The sequence below is a fragment of the Hyperoodon ampullatus genome, assembly GCF_949752795.1.
Source record: "Hyperoodon ampullatus genome assembly, chromosome: 6".
Classification (NCBI taxonomy): domain Eukaryota; kingdom Metazoa; phylum Chordata; class Mammalia; order Artiodactyla; family Ziphiidae; genus Hyperoodon; species Hyperoodon ampullatus.
This window is the reverse complement of record NC_136919.1, coordinates 28,217,500-28,236,426: the sequence shown is the minus strand read 5'-3', so window position 1 is coordinate 28,236,426 and position 18,927 is coordinate 28,217,500. Positions and strand designations below refer to the sequence as shown.

At 40.0% G+C, this 18,927-nt stretch overlaps 1 protein-coding gene across 1 annotated transcript in view; it reads left to right on the top strand.

Annotated features, from left to right (window-relative positions):
• The window catches only part of GRIN3A (glutamate ionotropic receptor NMDA type subunit 3A), a gene marked incomplete at both ends in the record, with an annotated part of 137,307 nt that overhangs the window by 45,955 nt on the left and 72,425 nt on the right, over window positions 1–18,927 (top strand). Inside the window, one exon of the mRNA XM_079707078.1 lies at window positions 12,159–13,206. Coding sequence (XP_079563204.1) covers window positions 12,159–13,206 — 1,048 coding nt within the window. The remainder of the gene's footprint in view (window positions 1–12,158; window positions 13,207–18,927) is intronic.

Sequence of the window (18,927 nt, the reverse complement as noted above, 5' to 3'; positions counted from 1 at the left end):
TATTCCTAAATTTTGTGAGGCTGACCCTACTTCCTCACTGCATAATGAAAGTCATAAGGATAATGAGCCATGAATATCGAGTGTCAGAGTTATGCAAGCTTTCATTTCTCACACAGTCATTTTCAGTTTAGGCTGACAGAATTGTTAACATTTTTAAATGTTAATGAAATCACCAAAAACGTGGCTTTTTCAGCATAGGCCTTTAGACTAGAAAAAAATCATTTCTCATGGCAAACTACATAGACGTAATAACAGGTAAAAAGGATTTAATTCCTCCTGGGTCCCCACATGCCAGAGCAAACATCCATCATAACTAAATGTAGACAAAACCACTTGGGGGCCAAGTTCATACTGTGATCTTTAACAATTTATTTGCAAGTTGTTTTATTAAATGTTAATTACTTTGAAGCAATGATATCTGATATATTATTTGGCAATAACTTCACAAATACATGTGCAAAGGTGTTTCTGTGCAGTCAGTGACTATTTGTTGAACTAGGGTGAGGCAGACAAAATGAAGAGTTGCATCCTGCCATTTTGGAGCTGACAGCCTAGTGCATGAGGTTGAAAAGTAAGTAAATGGTTATAAAACAAAGGGATACGTTATTCTTAAAAATTCAAATACACAGAGGAGGAAATAATTAACTCTTCTCAGAGAGTTGATGATGAGGAAGAAATACTGGAATTGGATCTTGATAAATGAATAGGAGTTCTCTGGTTTGGAGCAAACATTTCCTCACAGGCACAGGAAATGGCATATGCAAATTTACCAAGATCTGAAAGAAATTTAGTAGAGTTGGTGTGCACATTGCATATGAAGAGAATCTGACATGATTCTGGAAAAGTTGTTAATTTGATAGCATGCCACACAGAGCTTTTTTGCCAAGCTAAGGAGTATGCATTTTATATGCATTCTGAATGTCACTTGAATGGCAGAACATTAGGCATGACATATTTATAAAATCAAAATCCTGTAACAAATTAACCAAATAAAGTAATACAGCATAAAATCCTTGTGACTAATTTTTTAAAAACCATTAAGATATAAAAAATTGTTTTTATTTCTCCAAATCTGTTTTAGCTTTGCCCACATTTACTCCCTTACCTCATTCTAAACACCAGACTCTGTTGAAAATGAATAGGAGTTTGAGGACTTCCCTGCTGTTCTTAGGGTTAGGATTTGCCCATGCTCATCTGAAGGCCCTGGGTGGTAATGAATCTATGTTTCTGGAGAAAGAGCCCCTTGAGTTATTCATAGCCTGGTCAAAGGCAGTTATCCTTCCTTTAATAATTCCAAGACCCTAGACATCTATAGACACCTTGTTCCCCTTGGCCTAAGAAGTCTCTGACCCTTTAGCTAATTAATCATAGTCCTAATAGTTATTCTAGCTTCTCAGCAGGCTATGGAATCTTGCCTTTCTTCTTGGAATAGCTTCTGCAATTCAGTTCTGTATCAAGTGGGCAGTGATTAATTCATTTATTCATCCACAAACATATGTTGAAGCTTACTAATATTAGGCTAGGACCTTGGCTAATGCTGGAGACACAAAGAATCGAAAACAGGGGCCCTGCTCCCAGGAAGCTTACAACCCCCTTCTTTTGTTCTTTCAGCGAGAGACAATATGCTCCTCCACTCATCCATAATTTTTATCCATTTTTTTTGACCTAGCAGTTTGGTTATCATTCCTCACTGAGACAACACCCATTCTACTAGTGATTATCCTCTGGCATTAGCTGGCACTGTTAGGCCCGCTCCTCAGTTGTCCCTGAAAAATGGTTCAATGTGCTAGAGAGACTATTTCCCCTCCAGGCTATGTTCATCTTTATGCTTACACGGTCAAGCAATACCAAGATTCACTGGCCTTTCATTAATAGTAAATGTTGCTTTATTTATTGATTCTGCATGTATTATCCAGAACATATATGTGCCATGTATTATGAGGCACTGGGAAGCTTCAGAAAAAAAAAGACTAAAACAAATACCCATTCAAAAGTCCCAAGGTATAAATTGATGATGTTCCTGGTCTCATTGCTGGATACTAGAAGAGTTCCAGGAGAACTCGAGGTGGCATGATATAATTCTAATCTGGAGTATTCCCATTCACCTTTACAATAATTTACTGGCATTGTGACCCTGCCAAAGTTATTTAATCTCTAGAAAATTTAATTTCCTTAATTATAAGGATTCCTACCTTGAAAAGTTGAAAAGTTAAGTGGTATGCCTAAGGTCATTCAGTTAGTACTTTATAGGGGAAGGTTTAAACTGTCTAAATCCAAGTTCCAGGCTCTTTCAGAATTAATATAAACTTTCCTTAATTGGGATTCCATTACTTTGTCATTCATATTCTTTTAGCCAAAAGCTATATAAATCAGGAGGTGCGATTACCCATGTATAAGTGTTCTTGTCCTAAAGACCTCTACTGAGCCAAACTAGTTAGCCTGTGTGTTTCAACATGTAATCAAAAGAAATGCAGTTGCATTGAACCTGAAAGCCAGGGGTTGGATGATGTTAACACTGGTTCCTTGGGTCCCCAAGGAGAACCCATTGCTGTGGGGTGACCTAGTGTGTCCAGCTGTTACTCCTAAGTTAACTTGCTCTGCAAGGCTACCACGGAGTCAGTACTTCTAGAAAACACATGCTTTGGTGTCATGAATCTTAAGGACAACAGTTAAGGTCTGTGTTTCCAGATGTTTCCAGTAAGAACTCCTGTCACTGGACTAATTTGGCTAAATCCTTTGAATTTGCCCATCCCTCTATGTCACGTAAGTCATGCCAAGAGCTGTGTCGAAAATCTTCTCTAAGTCATGGGGGCCTCAAACAAGGAACAGTAAAAGATGTGTATTCCCTCAGGACACTGTTTTGAAGAATACAGCTTAAATTTGCTTAATCTAGCTTCCAGCAGGTTTTAAACTGTGGAAATTTCCCACATTACGAGAACTTCCAAGCTTCTATTTGCCTGAGTGGAAATTGTGATTATATTCTTTGTTGAATAATTTTACTTTGTATGCATCTACTATAAAATTTGGAAATATGTCAAAAAAAGAGGTACTCTGAATTCTAGATCTATTCCAGGCCAACTTCAACCTCCAGTGGCAAATACTACATAGTGTCCCATTGACAGGGCTATGCTAAGGGAAGGGATATCAGCACCTGGACTAGTGCTGGAGCCAGATCTAGAGAGCTAGAAGGAATTAAGGTTGGATATTACACAAAGCAAGAGGAGCCATCCAAGGGATGGGCACAGGCCATAATTGTGGAGAGAAGTCAAGGTTTATATCAAAAAATGAAAGGAAAGGAAAACAACCTAAGAATATGGAACAAATCTAACTACTGTGGGAGAAAAACACAGAAAGAAAAGAAGTACCAGCTTGCCAGTTGTGCCACATGAAAGCAGAAAAATAGAGCACTATGTCTATGTGTCTGATTTTTTGACTTAGTGATCCCATCACATCACACACACAGCCCAAGAAGTATATTCAAACATGACTCAATCACAAAGATTAGTATTGATATTTTTCTCCTCTTGGGAAAAAAGTCAAGGACAAGAGCTCTCCTTCCACTCTATAGTTTCACTTATTGGCAAAACAGACCCCAATGGTCCATGGGTGTACGTATGTACATTTAATATGTTATTAAATTGCTGTTTGCTGATTAGCTGATGGAAATCTATTTTAAAAGATGAGCTTTGGGGCTTCCCTGGTGGCGCAGTGGTTGAGAGTCCGCCTGCCGATGCAGGGGATACGGGTTCGTGCCCCGGTCTGGGAAGATCCCACATGCCGCGGAGCGGCTGGGCCCGTGAGCCATGGCCGCTGGGCCTGCGCGTCCGGAGCCTGTGCTCTGCAGCGGGAGTGGCCACAACAGTGAGAGGCCCGCGTACTGCAAAAAAAAAAAAAAAAAAAAAAAAAAAAGATGAGCTTTGTAAGTTGTTTTAAAAGAGGACATAGTCATTGGTTACAATGTGGGGCCCTCTGATTTAAAGACTGAAATTTAGCAATTTCCAATTCCTATTAAATTCCTTATTGTTAGAGAGGTTTCCAATAGAACTAATTTCTATTTTTGATACTCTCCATTGTTCAGGGAGAAATGTATTAGAATTTTAATGCTCTGAATAATCTATAAATTGCAAATACAATATCAATACTTCCTGGCTGATCGAGTTCCATTCTTCTGGCAATGTGAGGAAGTGCCCTTGAAGAGACCCATGTCTGATTTGCACAGAAAACATGTGTTTAATTGCATTTATCCCAAAAACATCACTGAGCAGTTATCCTGTCCAGGTACCGTGTTGTGCCTAAGATCCAGAGATGACTCAGTGTGATAGATGCTTAGATGAATGCTGAAGTCTCAGCTGGACAGCCTGCAGTGTTATGAAGCAGAGCAGTGGGAAAGTGAGGATTTGTTCATTCCTCACAGCAACTGTACAGAAGAGACTGCTCTCAGAATGTGGAGAATGTAGAAATCCATGCCGTTGAGGATCTTACAGTCTAAAAAGTCAAAGATGGAGTTAATTGGCTGCAATTAGGTGGTTGCTAGGAAAAGGAAACATAAAGGTGACACCAAAGTTTTTGCCCTGAGCAACTGGAAGGATGGAGTTGCCATTAATTAAGATAAAGAAAACTGTGGAAGAATCAGGTTGTGAGGTGGGTGAGAACCACCAGGAATTCAATTTTGCTAATGTTAAGTTTGAGATAATTCATAGATATCCAAATGGAGTTGTCAAGTAGGTAGGTGGTGATCTTCCAGAGTTCAGGAGGAGGTCTGGACTGGAGACACAATTTTCCCCAAAGGAAAAAATAAATTTTAAGGACTTATAGAGCAAAACAGATATTCCCAGATACAGATATGGTTAATGGAAGGCAACTATAACAGGGGGAAAAAGCAAAGATAAGAGGGCAATTTTAAAAGAAATGAAAAACAAATGAGAGAACAGACATGCAAAGAGACAAGCTGATGCGTGAAGAAAAGATCAAAGTAGAAATAAATATATGACTTATAAACAACTGGGCATGGAAGAAGACATAAGGATGATGATGCATTCGGACAACACAAAAGTAGATTCATACGTCTCCAAAATGAAGACTGGAAAAAACGGGATTATGATAGAACTAGTTCAAGACAAGAAAAGATAACAAATTTATAATGAATATAAAAACATAAGATTAGTAAAACTTTATATGCTGAATAAGAAGAAAAATCAGGGGCAACAGGTCTTAAAATCTTTAAGAACATGGCAACATTATTTACAGTAGGAGATTTTTATTTAACTTTAGTAAATTTTAGAGCAAGTTTTTAAAAAGTAAAAATAATACATGAATATGTAATTAAGCCAATAAATTAAGATAAATACTGCAGTTAACATTCTATTATTAAAGAATATATGAACACAAATATTTCATCTTCCAAAACCCCAGAAAAGAGAGAGGTGGGAGGAGATCTAGAAAGATGGAATTAACAAAACCCAAGTTAATTAATTAGAAAAAATCCTAAGATTAGTATAAATGATATTATACAGTTCCATAGCAACAAATTCTTAGGAGGATATCATTCGCCAAGATGGACCCAGAGAAATAGAAAGTTTAATAGAAGAGATTGAAAAAGTGATTGAAAAATTACAATTTTTTAGAAAGTGGTAGGCCCAGGTAGTTTTACAACTTACTCTTGCAAACTCAAATGGGAAAACAAAACACTAAAAATTTTAGTTGGAATTGATCTAATACATTTCTTATGAAAGTTATTCGCTTTCTGCATTTTTAAGAGTGCCTTTGGTCTCATTTTGAGAGTAATACAATAAACCTTCTCTCAAATGAATTATAAGGGGGAGAGTATAATGAGCTCTATAATCTACTTTTTAAATGCCCTAAATGAGATAAAGCAATCAAGAGAGAACTTCCGCAAGCTCTCTTGTCCATATCCACCCACCTACTTGCCTCTGGACCCTGTATTCTCTCTGCCTTCTCTCATGTCCATGCTCCTCTTTTGTCACAGCAAAGAGCATCACCCCCTCTTGCACCTTAGAGCACAATCCCTTTTGCCCCTCAAGGGAACTGTCCCAGGAATTCTCTCTCTTCTATCCTACATCAACAATTTTTCTATTTTTACTAGATCATTCCCATCATCATAAAAGCCTGCACATATATATATACTTATATTTATATATGTACTTAATTTTTCCTCTCCACCACTATTCCATTTTTCTCCTCTTTATAGCATAACTCTCTAAAGAGTTATCTCCAGTTTCTCTCTTTCCATTTTCCCTTGAAACATTAGGCTCCAATACTTCACTGAAATTACTCTCATGAAGTCACCAGTGGCCTACGTTTCTAAAGCGAACGGTCAGTTCTCAGTCCTCATTGCATTTGCGCTGTTAGAAGCACTGACACAGCTGATCAGTGTCCCCTCCTTGAAAAATCTTTTTTACTTGGCTTCTAGAACACAACACAGCCCGCTTTATGTCTTTGGTTACTTTTCAGTTTCCTTTGCTAGTTCTTCCTCACCTGCACCACCTCCAAATGTTGAAGTGTCCTGGACTCATTCCTTGAACTTCTTCTCATCTACAATTACCATTGTGATCTCCTTAAATACCATATGTAGACTTTGGGCTCCCAAATTGTACCTCCAGTCCACACGTACTTCGTGAACTCTGGAAGATCACCACCTACCTACTTGACAACTCCATTTGGATATCTATGAATTATCTCAAACTTAACATTAGCAAAACTGTACTCCTGGTGGTTCTCACCCACCTCACAACTTGATTCTTCTACAGTTTTCTTTATCTTAATTAATGGCAACTCCATCCTTCCAGTTGCTCAGGGCAAAAACTTTGGTGTCATCCTTATGTTTCCTTTTCCTAGCAACTATATGAGCCATCAGAAAATCCTATCAGTTGCAGCTTCAAAATTTATCAAGATCCAACTAATTCTTCTCACCTCCACTGCTACTACGTCAGTCTAAACCATCATCAACTTTTGTCTGGTATTTGAAACAGCCTCCTAACTGGTCTTCCTGCTTCTGCTCTTGTCTCTCTGTAGTCCATTCTCAACACAACACTGAGATGAGCCTGTTAAAATGTAGGTCATGGGCTTCCCTGGTGGCGCAGTGGTTGAGAGTCTGCCTGCCGATGCAGGGGACACGGGTTCGTGCCCCGATCCGGCAAGATCCCACATGCCGCGGAGCGGCTGGGCCCGTGAGCCATGGCCGCTGAGCCTGCGCGTCCGGAGCCTGTGCTCCTCAGCGGGAGAGGCCACAGCAGTGAGAGGCCCATGTACCGCAAAAAAATTAAATAAATAAATAAATAAAATGTAGGTCATATCTTATCACTTCTCTGCTCAAAACCTACCAGTGGCTCTGCATCTCACATAGAGAAGAAACAAAGTCCTTACAGACATACCCGGTACAGTCACACTCAAGGACATTGGACTCCTTGCTCCCTATACAGGGAATGCTCTTTACCCAGATATCTCTTGGTCAGCTCCTTCCCTTTCTTCAGCCCTTTACTCAAATATCACCTTCTCCTGGCCTCTCTAATCTAAAATTCCACCCTACTGCCACCAACCCTGACACATCTTATCTCCTTACTCTGCTTTTTCTCCTTTGCACTTAGCACTAACATCCCATTCATATTCCCTAGTTATCATATTTATTCTGTTCCCTCGATAGACTAAAAGCTACATAGATTTTTGTCTTTTGTTCACTACTATATCCCCCAGAATCTGGAATAGTGCCTGGCAAAAGTGAGTATTATGGAATGAATAAATGATTGATTGGGTGATGTTTTGTTAACATCTTTGTTCATTTATTTTAATGCATAAGAAAATCTTTTAATTAGTAAGTTGTTTCATGTGCAAATGTGACTTCTAAAATATATTAAATACATTAAACATTGATCTTGCTTATATTTGTGAACTGTCTCAAAAACATTTTTTACATAATTTGAAAAGTTCAGATTTTATCTCAGCTCCTATTCAAATCAACACATATTCTTAATTAGTGACATAATTGGGATTTTACTGAAGTAATAAGTTACCTCCATGCAGATTAACCAATGACCTTTATTCTTTCAAGCAGAGTGGTATCTTGGGAGATCTGCTGATAAGAAAGATGTATACCTGAACTGCTTTGTTAAACACTCACTATGCACAAGGCACAGTGCTAAACCAGATTCTCACTCATGGAGTGCGATTCAGGCCCTTATCATACCATGACAGAGCTATTGTACTAGTCTTCTAAGTGGTCTCCTGGTCACTATCTCTTCCTTCCTATGGACACATTGTACCTGTTGCCAGAGCAGTATTACCAATGCAGACTTATGGTTACATCATTACTCTACTTCGAAATCTTCATTGCTCCCCTTTTCCTGTTAAATAAAATCCAGTCTCATAAAATGGACATGCAAAGCCTCTAGAGTCCAGTTGCAACATGAATATATTTCTACTCTGCTGTCCAATCAGATTGTTATACTTACCACCCCTTGTTAAATTTTCCACCTCCTACCTTTCCTCATCATATTTGAACTGGAAGATTTATTGAGAATTCATACCTAGGCTGGAGCGGTAGTATGATCAGCACAGCACAGAATGTAGTGGTATTATTATTGGTCCCTGTGACCCAGGCTCTAAATTACTATTAAAAGAATTTAAGATTACTTTTCTTTTTTTCCCCAGAGTGCTCTGTGGGCTTACATTTAGCTGATAATCAACTTAAATACTCCAGGTCTTATTTATATGACCTTCCATCAAGCCGAGTTTTACACATTCTTAATACAGTTTGTGAATTAAATGCAATCATGTGCATTTGACCCTCTCAAAATCACTACTTTCCTTTCTGAAACTATGTATCTCTTGATTTTGCCATCTTCTCCACTTCTGTTATTACCTTAGTGCTTGTCACCTTAAGGCCCTTGTGAAACAGGCAGAGAGAGGAAGAGAGGAAGCAAGAGGCAGAAAGGAGCATTATTCCTCACAGCTGAACTGTGCTCAGCCACCTTCTCCTTCCAAACCATTTCCTATATAGCTAGCAGGAAAACAAAATCTTTCTAAAATCAAATCTGATGATCCTGTCCCTCCCCAGAAAAATTCTCTCGATGGCTCTCCATTAGCTTCATCATGGCCTCAGTACTTTTGTAACTCATTTCCCACCCTCATCTCCAGCCTTATTTCTCACCACTTACCATCATGTAGCTTGCTCTGTCTCTGGCTTTTGCACATGCATCTCCCTGTGTTGACAGCATCAAGCCCCAGCTTCTCTTCCTGGTTAACTGTAATTCCTTCTTCAAGACTCAGCTCTCGCACCTGCTCCTCTCAGAAGCTTTCCTTGTCACCCCTAGATTGTGGGTGCCCTTGCTTTCTGTTCCAATGGCACCCAATTCTACCTCCATCAGGATGCTTATTACACTGGTTTAGAATTGCCTGTTCGCTTTTCTTTCTCCCCATCACTAGACTTTGAGCTCCTTGAGAACAATGAGTGTGTCTTTCATCTCTATAACTCATACTAAGAACAGTGCCTGGTATTCATATCAGTTTATCTGGCCAATAAAATTATTCCTAATTTTCCTTTTTCTTGTTCATCCAAGAAGAGTCCAGGGCAAGATAAAAAGGAACATGGTAGAAATCACTTCAAGCAAAAGCAAGATTTCAACACTGTAATCTTCTAACTAACATAGTGAATATTCAAACTTGGCTATGCATTGTCATTCCATTACAAAGAATACATAGTGAAGGTGACAATAACTAAAGCTATTAATGAGATTATTTTAATTTATCCTCTCTGTAAAACTGAAAATAAAATAGAAATAATCCATCATTAATGGGGATTCTCTGAGACCCAATTTCTTGGTGCCAACTGCATAGTGAAACAAACACTGGATTTTCCAATCTGGGAAAATGAAAGACATCTAGATCCTGATTGTCTTTCTGTGATAGATGAGTGCCTCAGAGACAACTGAGCATTGTTCTTTAGTCATGGCCATGTTGAATGCTATTTAACATCGATAATGAGGAATAGGTTTTACTGGAATGAGGGAGTTATATAATCTCTAAAAGATTCCTGAAGACCGCTTTTCTGAGATGATTTAAGTATATATTTACTCAGTGGTAGTCCTTCGTAGGTCCATCCAGTTAAAAGTCTATAATCATTAAGCCCCAACTATTCTTAAAATAATGAAGGGCTTCTCTTTCTACAACTTTAACTTTACTTTCCTGATCACTAAATTGACCAAATAAAATTAAACTATTTACTAATAACTGTTTTATTCCCTAGACTATGTCAGTGTGTGTGTATGTGTGTGTGTGTGTGTCTGTGTCTTAACAAATCTAACAGTAAATTGCTCATCAGAGACACAGTTGTAGTTACCCTTCTATTATAGTACCTAGGTAATTATCAGTTGATTAATCTGTATATTTTAATGATTTGGTTCCCTACTTCCCTAAAGAAGCAGAAAACTGTTTGAAAGTCTAAGATAACTGAGACTTCATTACTTGTTGCTAAATAGAATTCATTTTAAGTGGTAGAGTCCCACTGGGGAGAGCTAACATGAATAATTACTATTATACGCAATCTACCAAAATGAGCAGTTTCATTGCATTTAGTGACAGTAGCATCTTCAAATGTGACTTACATTTATACCTCTAATGAAAATTAGTATATTCTTCATACTTTCTGATTTTTCTATGTTTCTTCTGTGGCAGCACAACTTCTTACTACTGGTATTTGCATTTATAAATTACAGAGTAATGTTGTGGCAAGCAATGGATGAATGTGTTTCACGAAGCAACACATTCTGTATCATCCAACTCCTCATAAAAATCTTCTATGTTACAGTCCATATTTCAATTTAATTTCTTTTAATTTGAAATAAGTCTTGGGTAGCCTCGATGAGTTTATCATAATGCAGTACTTTGTGCCTCCAACTAGAAAAGTTCTATGAAAAGACTAGGAAAAGTGATCTGGGACAGCCTTGATTGAAAAAATTTGAACGACATTAAATATTAGTTACCATATCTGGAACATCTGTTCTATGTCAAAAGGTGTGGTATATACTTCATATGCATTATTTCTAACCCTTGCAGTAGAAATACTTTAAAAATAAAAATGTAATTACCTCCCCCATTTTGCTGATGACAAAACTGAAGCTTAGAGTTCAGTAAATTTGTGTCCAAGGACAATACTAGAAGGTGGGTGGACCAATATTCTAACACAGGTGTGTTTGATGTCAAAGTGTGGGCTTTTATTCTGACACAAGACCATAATTAAGAGTACAGAGGTGCCTCGAGCTCATATATTACCTCTTATTGTCTTATCTTCCCAAACTCAAGAAAGACAGAGACTAACCAAGCATTTCCCTGCCTTGTCCATAGCAGAACATATACTGACCGTGCCCTGGTTCCCAGGGTTAGGAAACAGTATATGATTCAGTTGGTAATTTTCCTTTCTTTGACTTCTGGCAGAAGCTCTCTCTAGAGCCAGAGCCAATTGTTTTTCTCTAATGACTTAGAGGGAGGTTAGCCTGAGGCTGTCCTGGGAACTGCAAGTCTATTTATCATCTTTTTCTTTATTCCATGGATGGTATCCAACATGCAGCTTAGACTGGCCTCATGGGGACAGACATGTTGACTGTTTACATGCTAAAAGGAAAAACACTGATAACAAGATTTGGCTATTTTCTAGAATTATGAATATAATTTAAGCAATTATAAAAGTATATACATATGTATTATAACTTATTCCTTGCACCAAAGATAATATATTTATTGAGCTGACTTATTTGCAATTGAATGTGGTGAGCAGTAGAAATGAGACATGTTAAAGATGCTGAGAACCTTCATAGCTTGGAAATTTGTGAGAATATATAATTAACCATTTACAACAGAAAACAATTAACACATTCCTTAACTAGGAATAAAGATTTGGAGTAAGACCACAAGTCAAGCACCCAGCCCAGGTGTTAGAACCTGAGGGTGAGATCGCATTTGCTCAATGAAATAGGACTCTTGTCCTAGAAAGAGTCCAGCTTATTAATTCCTAAAGTAATTACAGGCAGTGCCTTTTGAAAAAAAATAGAGTTTCTTCTTATTAAGACAGAGAAGAAAAGATGAGCACTGCTTCCGGACTTTGGCCTCACCTCTCTTCCTCACTTTTTGCCTTTGCTCCTCTTTGCCAGGTTTCTAGCCAACACCACTTTCAGAGGCCTCAGTGGTTCCATCAAAGTAAAAGGTTCCACTATCATCAGCTCAGAAAACAACTTTTTCATCTGGAATCTGCAACATGACCCCCTGGGAAAGCCAATGTGGGCACGCTTGGGCAGCTGGCAGCAGGGGAAGATTATCATGGACTATGGAATATGGCCAGAGCAAGCCCAGAAGCACAAAACCCACTTCCAACACCCAAGTAAGCTACACTTGCGAGTGGTTACTTTGATCGAGCATCCATTTGTCTTCACACGGGAGGCAGATGATGAAGGCTTGTGCCCTGCTGGCCAACTCTGTCTAGACCCCATGACTAATGATTCTTCCATATTGGACAGCCTTTTTAGCAGCCTTCATAGCCGTAATGATACAGTGCCCATCAAATTCAAGAAGTGCTGCTATGGATATTGCATTGATCTGCTGGAAAAGCTAGCAGAAGACATGAACTTTGACTTTGATCTCTATATTGTTGGGGATGGCAAATATGGAGCCTGGAAAAATGGGCACTGGACTGGGCTGGTGGGTGAACTTCTCAGTGGGTCAGCCCACATGGCAGTCACTTCCTTCAGCATCAATACTGCACGAAGCCAGGTGATAGATTTCACCAGTCCTTTCTTCTCCACCAGCTTGGGCATCTTAGTGAGGACCCGAGACACAGCAGCTCCCATTGGAGCCTTCATGTGGCCACTCCATTGGACAATGTGGCTGGGGATTTTTGTGGCTCTGCACATCACTGCCATCTTCCTCACTCTCTATGAATGGAAGAGCCCCTTTGGTATGACTCCCAAGGGGCGGAACAGAAGTAAAGTTTTCTCCTTCTCTTCAGCCTTGAATGTGTGTTATGCCCTCTTGTTTGGTAGAACAGCAGCCATCAAACCCCCAAAATGCTGGACTGGAAGGTTTCTGATGAACCTTTGGGCCATTTTCTGTATGTTTTGCCTTTCTACATACACGGCGAATTTGGCTGCTGTCATGGTAGGTGAGAAGATCTATGAAGAGCTTTCTGGAATACATGACCCTAAGGTAATACTTCTTTTAACTCTAGATCTCCTTATTGTCAATTTTAACTCCATATATTGTATTTTATGCTGTAGTATGTCTATATTCTTTCATCTAACAGAAGAATATTCTCTGAATCATCCATAGAGACTAGTCCAAAAAAGCCTGTTGCCTGGTTGCACTAAATATTTCATTGTTTTATTAAATGAAACAAAAAGAGCAAGGGATGTTTTTAGGAGATGTTTGTTCCAGAGAAAGTCCTTCTGGTAGAAACATCTATTTGTGCAATTTTTCCTTTGTTAGTTAACCATCTGGCAGAAGAGCTATCAGGGAATAGTCTTTTTTTGAGGTACGCGGGCCTCTATCTGCTGTGGCCTCTCCCGTTGCGGAGCACAGGCTCCGGACGCGCAGGCTCAGTGGCCATGGCTCATGGGCCCAGCCGCTCCGCGGCATGTGGGATCCTCCCAGACTGGGGCATGAACCCATATCCCCTGCATCGGCAGGCGGACTCTCAACCACTGCGCCACCAGGGAAGCCCAGGGAATAGTCTTACAAAGTATTTTCACCTAAAGTAAACTTCAAAATTGATTAATTACTTCTCTTGGGAATTAATGGAAATAAATAGTAAGGTCCATATTTTAAATTGTAAAGAAACTTTTTTTCACCATGAAAAACTGTAAAATGGAAAGAACTAACATTTTATCATAAGCACCCAAAGTCGGATGCTAGAAAACTCAATGGGTATAGACAAGGAGTACTGAGCTAACTGAGGTGGCAAGGTTAGCTAGGAACAGGGTGTCCTTATAGAGTAAGAAAAACTGATCGCCTTGGGGTTGGAGGAGTGTGCCAGCAGTCACATTACAACATCCAAGAACATTCAAGAAAATTGTAGCTATTCTAGGCCACATTTGATATCCTAGACATCTGACTGTAAGGGTAGAAGGGAGGAAGGGGGTGAAGTTCAGGTAAGCAGGTAAAGCAGTGGTGATACTTGAGTAAGGACAGCCATGTCTATGTTCTCTCTGGATTGAAACAAGACCTCTTTCGTGACTGGGAGTATGGAGAACTTGGTCCAACCTGGTGGGAGTAGAGAGGAGGGGGTTGTCAGGGCTCAATGCAATTAGAATAGGACTCCAGGGAGTACTACAGTCCCAATGGGGAACAGAATGCAGATCCAGAGCAGAAGTGTATACCAATGTGTAAGACCCATCTAGGAGAGACTGGAGAAAGCTGCAATTCAGTGGGCATCCCCAGGACACACTGTGTTTAAAGCAACTTGAGTTAAGCTGAGCGTTTCAAACTGTGAAACATTCACCACGCCTTTTCAAATATCCCTTTTCACATCAAATCTCATGGCATTGAACCATTTACTACATATTTTTATCAAACATTTAAAATTAATTACACGGAGTACGAACAAATAGGACATTTACAACTGTCTTTGTTAAATGATGGAGTGGCCCAGAAGGCTGGTGGCAGGTTTGGAGAATTCTCATAAATGGTTTGGATTAGGATATGGTCTGTTTTGCAAACAAATGAACATGAGAAATTTGACCCATACACTGAAAACCTCCTCGTAAGAGACGTGAACCTCATGAAAAGATTCAACAAACAATGGGTCATTGACTAGGCAATGAATTGCATCACTTCTTATTGTGCACTCAGGACTTTAGGTTATCAGCTGGAGTTTAGTGAATACAAATAAGTTCTGTAGTATAAATACATGTGTTACCCTGAAGAGAGATTTTGGTGATGCTTCAGCATTCACACTGCACTGGTATTAGCGGCCTCTATTTATTCTTTGCCCCAAGAGGCCTATAAATCTCCCAAAGGTTCACCATCTTAATAGAAGCTTACTCGAATTTTCTTGCAAGAATCTTGCAATGTGATGCTTAAATTACAAACTCCACTTGGAAACCATTCAATCCAATCTAGTATAAGAAACAATCTAATATATATGCCTGTTGTTGTGAAGATTCCAGACCATTATCGTATGTAAAAAGGTGAACACAATACTGACTAGAGTTTCATTAATCAGAACCAAAGATTACCAAAATTGTTATGGATGTTATGCATGACAAACCTGAAGTAATGATTATTTTAGGAATTAGAAAGAAAGCATAAAGATAAACCATACACAGCAGTAAAAGTTTTTTTAAGCAAAAAGAAACAATCATTCCAACCCCAACTCCACCAGAATAAAAAGGTGACATTTTTATAATCTAACCCAGCCCACAAGACAGAGTGAGAGGAAAGGGACAATGTAAACTTTGTGTTACATCTAGTAAGGTCTTAAAGAAGTGGGACAAGCCTAAATCTAAAACATTTTCAACTTTAGATAATAAATGAAGATCCACTAAGGTTCCCAAAAATGTATTTCTCTTTCCTAATGTTGTTTCTATATTAAAGTCTCTCACTTTTTTTTTCATATAAAGACACCCAGATTACTTGATTAAGCAATACTCTACACCTGGGCTTTTGGCAAATAATGTTGGTGACAGAATTGTTCAGTTTTCATCCAGATGTATGGTATTATGCAGATGACATAATGTCCTCACCTTCCCATGGAGAGGTATGATCAAAATAATTTCCATACCCTTTCAGTCACTCAGCATTCATTCTTAAGTATATTCCACTCACTCACATGAGCTCTTTTCTCTCCTACCAATGCTCAATTCTTTGAGTGACTCTATCCTTTTTTCACACTAACTGATGTGGAGAAATTCAGAAGTAAATAAGTCAAGTAGGGGAGAAAAGATAAAAAAGATAAAAACACAGGGAGAAATAACTTAGAAAGTTATAAGTGTTGGTAGGATTGAAAATTGGTACAGCCGCTATGAAAACAGTCTGGAGGTCCTCAAAAAACTAAAAGTAGAACTACAAAAAATAAAGTTATAAGTATGCCAAAGTTAAGAAACAAATATGTAGAAGTTCAAGGAAAGTGTGATCACCTTCAAGGGAAGGCTTAATTAATAAGATAAAATGTGTGCGTATTCTTGAAGAAGACTTGGAATTTGGACATGTGCGTCAAGGAAAGAAGAATGGACATTCCAAGCAAAAGAACAGGATGAACTACTTGGAGATGGAAAGTATAAGGCACAGTCAGGATATCTTGAGGAGTTCACTTTAGCCACAGCATGAAAGGAAAGAGAAGATCCAAGTCTGAAAAGTAAGTTCGGTTGAGATATCACAGGATCTTTGACATCAGGCTAAGGAAAGCGAATACTTGACACTAGAGATCCACTGACATTTTTGAACAGTGGAATAGCACAGAGGAGCAGAATCCATTTAGGATGGGTTTTTTTGGCAGCAGCATGTAAACATGATTAGAAGAGAAAGACACTGGACAGATTGAAGTTATAGCTACTGTCACTGATAAAAAGAAGAAAGAGTCAAGAAACATTGCGGTGACCAGGTCAGTAGGACTTGGCAATTAATTGGATATGAGAGGCAACATAGAGTCACACCTTCAAAGTTGCAGGCCCAAGTGTCTGAGGGGATGGTACCATTCAAGGAAGCAGAAAAGGCTGTTTAAGAGCTAGAAAATATAATGATCAGGTCAGTTTCATACTGGGCATTTTAAAAGCTGTATTGGACATCCAGGTGAAATCCACCAGGCATTGGGAAACATGGAGCCAGAGTTCAGGAGTGACATTGAAGCTGGTGGGAATCTTGGGCAGAGAGGTGACACTGTGTATTAAAGCACTGGGGGAGTATAAGATCCCCAAGGGAGAAGGCAGTAGGGAGAAAAATTACTGTCTGAGGAGAAGCAGCAGGCATAAAGTTGGAATATGGGTTTGTGGAGAGATGAGGTGTAGAAGGTGAGGAGATAAAAGTACCTTGAAGCAAAGTCATGCAGGCCCTTGAATGCCTCTCTGTAGATTAAATTTTAACTTTTTGAGATGAAGAGTGATATTATCCCATCTGCCAAGGCAGTTATCAAATAGGACACAGGCTGATCAGTGCCCAGTCCAAACCATGAGAATTAGTGTGTGTGTGTCTTTGAATGTCTGATGAAACTGGGTTTATGTGGTTTGCTTTTTTCCGGTATTTTTCAAGATTCCATTTTCATAGCATTTTAGCTGAGGAGTGAAAAGGTGTCATTTACATAGAAGTCACAGATCTCCTGTGGATCTCTTGGGATATTTGTTTTTCCATATAAGGTAAAAATCTCTTACATCTGAATGAGAGGTGATTTATATGGAGTGTTGGTCACACTCTGAAAATTCTTCTGCCCCTTACTCACAGTCTGTCTCATTTATTTTCATATGTTTTCATCCCCCTGACCTACTGGGTATCAAGACAGGTCCCACTGTACTATGCTGCCATTTTCATTCCATTTTCCCACAGCTCATTTAATTCACCCCAGGCAAATTTCCCCGTGCCTCCACATTAATGCTCTTGAACACCGGCATCTTTCCCTTCTCTAACTCTTCTTTAGTTATCTTGGGATAATCTCCCCATGTCTTCCTGTTATAATTGTGTGCCTGAAAACTTTAATAACAACAACTCCCAGACTTCCCTAGAAGAATTTTATTAAGAAACATGCTCCTGGAGGACCTTCAAGATGGCAGAGGAGTAAGACGTGGAGATCACCTTCTTCCCCACAAATACATCAGAAATACATCTACATGTGGAACGACTCCTACAGAACACCTACTGAATGCTGGCAGAAGACCTCAGACTTCCCAAAAGGCAAGAAACTCCCCAAGTACCTGGGTAGGGCTAAAGAAAAAACAAAAAAACAGAGACAAAAGAATAGGGACGGGACCTGCACCAGTGGGAGGGAGCTGTGAAGGAGGAAAAGTTTCCACACACTAGGAAGCCCCTTCACTGGTGGAGACGGGGGGTGGGGGGGCAGCTTTGGAGCCAGAGAGGAGAGCGCAGCAACAGGGGTGCAGAGGGCAAAGCAGAGAGATTCCTGCACAGAGGATCGGTGCCGACCAGCACTCACCAGCCTGAGACGCTTCTCTGCTCACCCCCTGGGGCAGGTGGGGGCTGGGAGCTGAGGCTCGGGCTTCAGAGGTCAGATCCCAGGAAGAGGACTGGGGTTGGCTGCATGAACACAGCCTGAAGGGGGCTAGTGTGCCACAGCTAGCCGGGAGGGAGTCCAGGAAAAAGTCTGGAACTGCCTAAGAGTCAAGAGACCATTGTTTCGGGGTGCATGAGGAGAGGGGATTCCTTCCTAGTCTGCACACAGAAGGCAGAACACCGTGAAATGGGCACGAGTCGCGGCTATCAGCGTGGACACCAGAGACAGGCATGAAAATGCTAAGGCTGCTGCTGCAGCCACCAAGAAGCCTGTGTGCAAGCACAGGTCATTATCCACACCTCCCCTCCTGGGATCCTGTGCAGCCCGCCACTGCCAGGGTCCCGTGATCCAGGGACAACTTCCCCGGGAGAACACACAGCACGCCTCAGGCTGTTGTCAACATCACACCAGACTCTGCCGCCACAGGCTCGCCCCGCATTCCATAACCCTCCCTCCCCCAACCGCCAGCCTTAGTGAGCCAGAGCCCCCTAATCAGCCTCTCCTTTAACCCCCTCCTGTCTTGGTGAAGAACATGCGCCACAGGGCAACTTACATGCAGAGGCGGGGCCAAATCCAAAGCTGAACTCCAGGAGCTGTGTGAACAAAGAAGAGAAAGGGAAATTCCTCCATGCAGCCTCAGGAGCAGCAGATTAAACCTCCACAGTCAACTTGATGTACCCTGCATCTGTGGAATTCCTGAATAGATAACGAAT